This window comes from Schistocerca piceifrons, chromosome 2, assembly GCF_021461385.2.
Source record: "Schistocerca piceifrons isolate TAMUIC-IGC-003096 chromosome 2, iqSchPice1.1, whole genome shotgun sequence".
NCBI lineage: Eukaryota > Metazoa > Arthropoda > Insecta > Orthoptera > Acrididae > Schistocerca > Schistocerca piceifrons.
Genome location: NC_060139.1, coordinates 732,848,308 through 732,854,307, shown reverse-complemented (window position 1 = coordinate 732,854,307; position 6,000 = coordinate 732,848,308). Strand labels below are relative to the sequence as shown.

General features: G+C 42.5%; 1 protein-coding gene across 1 annotated transcript in view; it reads right to left on the bottom strand.

Moving 5' to 3' along the window:
* LOC124777302 (EF-hand domain-containing protein 1-like) overlaps positions 1-6,000 on the bottom strand; it is a 203,751-nt gene that overhangs the window by 68,050 nt on the left and 129,701 nt on the right. The window contains exon 7 of the mRNA XM_047252653.1: positions 264-369. Within this exon, the coding sequence (XP_047108609.1) occupies positions 264-369 (106 nt within the window). The remainder of the gene's footprint in view (positions 1-263; positions 370-6,000) is intronic.

The window sequence follows — 6,000 nt, the reverse complement described above, 5'->3', positions numbered from 1 at the left end:
AAGAGCACAATTATTCCATGTATAAACCATATCAAATGGGAGTATTGTTTTAACTCAAGCAAGTGAAAAAAAATGTTGTTTTATTTACAGCCATTCCTCTTATCTCCACACCTTAGTTCCATGATTACACTAATTTTCTCAACTCACGAAAGTCTACATTTTTTCTTTATATGACTTTATGTTTACATTTAAAAGACAAACTATTGGAATTTTCTGCAGTCACAAAACATGCATATAATTGTATGTAAGCACTTTAAACATACCTTCTCCCAAAAATGGAAACGGTATTTCCAATTAAAAAATCCACTGGTGTGTAATATTCAGTGACTTCTGCCTCTGACGTTTCAAGATATGAAGAAGGAAATGTTGCTGTTAAACAATAAGGAATATAAATGACATATTTCAAATCACACATCAGCAGGGGCACAATTTGTAGTTCATTATTAACCATACTAAGATAAACACATAGGCAATGAAATTTGTTGAATAAAATTCATTACATGAGCACAATAACCAGATGTTTTGTGAAGAAAAGTGATGTGTGTAAATAAAGTCTGTTCACAGATGACAATTACTACACATTACATAAGATATTAAGGGTGGTATTCTTATATACCATTGCATATTTTGTGCACTATTGTGTTGCAAGCTAAATAGGTGTTGTTGCACTACAGTGGTACTGAATAGACTATTATGTGTTTGCATCCTTGGTAACTCTATTTTATGGGCATTATGCCATGCTCTTTACACTTTACATTTCATCTTGTAATGGTGGACACATACTCAGAGGCTGTAAATATATAGCTAGTAAATTTTCAGATTCAAACAAATGGAACTGTTTATAAGTAAATAATTTAGAACAAAGGTAACAACTTACTGGCTAGTAGAAGTGCAGAGTCATTGGGAAACACATAAACAACACCAAAAACTTCACTAGCTTTTAGACAAACCCATTTTTAGCTAAAATACACATATACAGACATATGCACTAAAACACACACTTGTAAATTTGTGCTGCCTGAATACACAATTCCAGGTCTGCAGTTCTGCAGGTTGTCTGGAATGATGGGTTGTGCCACATGGAGTGGGAGGAGGGAGGAAGGAGGCAGGAAATGGAAGTGAGGGTTGGGGATTGGTGGCTGATGCCTCAGACGGAGACAGCAATACACAGGACTGGAATGCAGGAGGGAGAGGCAGCAGGTGCATTGGGTATGAATACAGCACAGTCACCAGCACCAGTAAGTATGTACAGTGCATGATGAAAGTAACATAGAAGGGTGCATTGGGAGTGCTTGAAGGGAAGGTGTCTGGAATAGGTTGTTGTTGCAGGATGAGTGAGATTGGAGTTCTGGGGCAGGGTAGAGGTAGATGTAGGGCAAGGGGTAGAGGGGATGGAGGCCAGGAGGATTACAGGAACAAAGGATATGTTGCAAGGACAAGTCCTAGCTATATAGTTCAGAAAACGGGTGCTGGGGAAGAAGGATCCAGATGCCACAGGTCATGAATTAGCCATTGAAATGGAGCATTTTGTGTGCAGCAGCATGGTCCACCACTGGGTGGTCAAATCTGGTCTTAGCCAAAGTCATTTTGGTGGACAGGTGGTTAGTGGTCATACATAAAATGCTGTGTATAAATTGTAGGAAAATTGGTATATGACAGTTGTAGCGAGCAATAAGCCATCTGGCCCATGTATATTTTCAAATTTATGATCTTATCCTTTTTTTGATTTTATTTGAAAGGTTTTAAACTTCGACTTTATAATAATATATATCGAGCTAACACAATTATAAAATTTTTCTCTGACACCTATAAAATTAATTTATCTAAAAAATTCACACTGGAAAAATACATTTAAAATCTGATACTTAATACTAAACTATTCAACAAGCTAAAAATGCCTAATTAAAAAGACAAATACAAAAAATTCTTATTTTATAAAAATCTTGCAAAATTGAACCCCTGTGATGGAAAAGAAAAAAAATTCATAAAATTACTGTACTGCAAAAAGATAAAGTTTTGTTTATATGAATATATATTATCATAATCATTCTATTGCACTGTTGAGTGAATTTCATATTGTGCTGTTGAGTGAATTTCATTTTCTGTAAATTAATTTTGGTTTAATGTTCTATGTTTCAATCTTAGTATGACTACATCTTTACTGATGTACTTTGGAATGATGTTAACTGGGTGTGAGTAGTGTTGTGTTTGCTGGCAGAAAGGAAGGAAGGAGGGATGAAAAGTTTTTCTGTTGTGCTCAGTTGTTCAATAAATTGTAAATTCAAGCTGTGTAAAAATGGAATGTATTTCGCTGAGTGAACATTGTAATTAATGGCTGCAAGGCATTTAGGACAATTAAATATGAAAATTACATATGAATCAGTTTGTCATCTATTTTATTCAAGAAACAATATAATAGAAGGAAACATTCCACGTGGGAAAAATTATATATAAAAACAAAGATGAGGAGACTCACCGAACGAAAGCGCCGGAAGGTCGACAGACACACAAACAAACACAAACATACACACAAAATTCAAGCTCTCGCAACAAACTGTTGCCTCATCAGGAAAGAGGGAAGGAGAGGGGAAGACGAAAGGAAGTGGGTTTTAAGGGAGAGGGTAAGGAGTCATTCCAATCCCGGGAGCGGAAAGACTTACCTTAGGGGGAAAAAAGGACAGGTATACACTCGCACACACGCACATATCCATCCACACATACAGTCTTTAAATATGTCTGCTTGTGTCTGTATGTGTGGATGGATATGTGCGTGTGTGCGAGTGTATACCTGTCCTTTTTTCCCCCTAAGGTAAGTCTTTCCGCTCCCGGGATTGGAATGACTCCTTACCCTCTCCCTTAAAACCCACTTCCTTTCGTCTTCCCCTCTCCTTCCCTCTTTCCTGATGAGGCAACAGTTTGTTGCGAGAGCTTGAATTTTGTGTGTATATTTGTGTTTGTTTGTGTGTCTGTCGACCTTCTGGCGCTTTCGTTCGGTGAGTCGCCTCATCTTTGTTTTTATATATAATTATTCAAGAAACACATCAATCTATTAGGTTTCCAGACCTACAAGAGAATCTGGGTTCCAGAGTGAAGAAATTCAAGCAACAGATTGACGGAGATCCTCAAAAAACAAGATGAATGTTTTTTCTTTAAAACTACCACTAGACCTGGCTAATATTTTTTACCCCATGAACATTTATTACAATTAAAGGTCATCCAAATGTGCATAACAAAGGAGGTCGTTAAAAAATGCTGCTTTCACAGGTGGCCCTGCCTCTAATAGAATTGAATAAGTCTGCAATGGGACTGGTGTATGATATGCTATATGGACCAATCAGACAGGTCTTCCACTTAGATGTTCCACAGGGATATGACCCATGTTGCCATCCACCCTAAGGCAATATTCTGCTGCCCACCCGATCTTTGTAAAATCCTGGTCCATCCCTAAGTCCCTGCCACATGGGTCATATCATTGTGAAAGACCCATCTACATACACTCCTGGAAATTGAAATAAGAACACCGTGAATTCATTGTCCCAGGAAGGGGAAACTTTATTGACACATTCCTGGGGTCAGATACATCACATGATCACACTGACAGAACCACAGGCACATAGACACAGGCAACAGAGCATGCACAATGTCGGCACTAGTACAGTGTATATCCACCTTTCGCAGCAATGCAGGCTGCTATTCTCCCATGGAGACGATCGTAGAGATGCTGGATGTAGTCCTGTGGAACGGCTTGCCATGCCATTTCCACCTGGCGCCTCAGTTGGACCAGCGTTCATGCTGGACGTGCAGACCGCGTGAGACGACGCTTCATCCAGTCCCAAACATGCTCAATGGGGGACAGATCCGGAGATCTTGCTGGCCAGGGTAGTTGACTTACACCTTCTAGAGCACGTTGGGTGGCACGGGATACATGCGGACGTGCATTGTCCTGTTGGAACTGCAAGTTCCCTTGCCGGTCTAGGAATGGTAGAACGATGGGTTCGATGACGGTTTGGATGTACCGTGCACTATTCAGTGTCCCCTCGACGATCACCAGTGGTGTACGGCCAGTGTAGGAGATCGCTCCCCACACCATGATGCCGGGTGTTGGCCCTGTGTGCCTCGGTCATATGCAGTCCTGATTGTGGCGCTCACCTGCACGGCGCCAAACACGCATACGACCATCATTGGCACCAAGGCAGAAGAGACTCTCATCGCTGAAGACGACACGTCTCCATTCGTCCCTCCATTCACGCCTGTCGCGACACCACTGGAGGCGGGCTGCACGATGTTGGGGCGTGAGCGGAAGACGGCCTAACGGTGTGCGGAACCGTAGCCCAGCTTCATGGAGACGGTTGCGAATGGTCCTCGCCGATACCCCAGGAGCAACAGTGTCCCTAATTTGCTGGGAAGTGGCGGTGCGGTCCCCTACGGCACTGCGTAGGATCCTACGGTCTTGGCGTGCATCCGTGCATCGCTGCGGTCCGGTCCCAGGTCGACGGGCACGTGCACCTTCCGCCGACCACTGGCGACAACATCGATGTACTGTGGAGACCTCACGCCCCACGTGTTGAGCAATTCGGCGGTACGTCCACCCGGCCTCCCGCATGCCCACTATACGCCCTCGCTCAAAGTCCGTCAACTGCACATACGGTTCACGTCCACGCTGTCGCGGCATGCTACCAGTGTTAAAGACTGCGATGGAGCTCCGTATGCCATGGCAAACTGGCTGACACTGACGGCGGCGGTGCACAAATGCTGCGCAGCTAGCGCCATTCGATGGCCAACACCGCGGTTCCTGGTGTGTCCGCTGTGCCGTGCGTGTGATCATTGCTTGTACAGCCCTCTCGCAGTGTCCGGAGCAAGTATGGTGGGTCTGATACACCGGTGTCAATGTGTTGTTTTTTCCATTTCCAGGAGTGTATATACTATGCAAGCCATCATACAGTGCATGGTAGAGGGTACCCTGTACCATTACTAGTAATTTCCTTTCCTGTTCCACTCATAGAGAGATTGCAGGAAAAATAACTATCTATATGCCTTCACGTGAGCCCTAATTTCTCATTCTTATCTTCATGGTCCTTATGCAAAATGTATGTTGGCGGCAGTGGGATGATACTGCAGTCAGCTTCAAATGTCAGTTCTCTAAATTTTCTCAGTAGTGTTCCTCAAATAGAACATCACCCTTCCTCCAGGGGGTTCCATCAGAATTCTCAAACCATCTCTGTAACACTTGCACGTTGTTTGAATCTACCGGTAATAAATCTAGCAGCTTTGATGTCTTCCTGCAATCCAATGTGCTGCTGGTCCCAAACACTCAAGCAGTACTCAAGAATAACTGGCACTAGCATTCTATATGTGGTCTCCTTTACATATGAACCACACTTTCCTAAAATTCTCCCATAGAACCGAAGTCAACTATTTGCCTTCCCTATCACAATCCTCACATGCTTGTTCCATTTCATATCACTTTGAAATGTACCAAACAGATATTTAATGACATTACCTTGTCCAACAGGACTATTAATGGTGTATCCAAATATTATGAGTTTGTTTTTCCCACTCATCCACATTAACTTCCCTTTTTCTAAATTTAGAGCCTTCCATTCATCATAACAACTAGAAATTTTGTCTAAGTCATCTTGTATCATCTGACAGTCACTCCTCTTCATCACCTTCCTGTACACCATAGCATCATCAGCAAACAACCTAGACTGTCACCCCACCCTGTCCACCAGATCAGTTATGATTATAGAAAATAACAGCAGTCCTATCACACTTTCCCAGTGCACTCCTGATGGTACCCTTGTTTCTGATCAACACCTGCCATGGCTGGCAACACACTGGGTTCTGTTACTTAAGAAGTCTTTGAGCCACTCATATCTCTGAGAACTTATTCCATTTGCTCTTACCTTTATTAATAGCCTGCAATGTGACACCATGTCAATTGCTTTCTGGAAATCTGGAAGTATGGAATCTGCCTCTTGCCCTTCATCCATTGTTCAC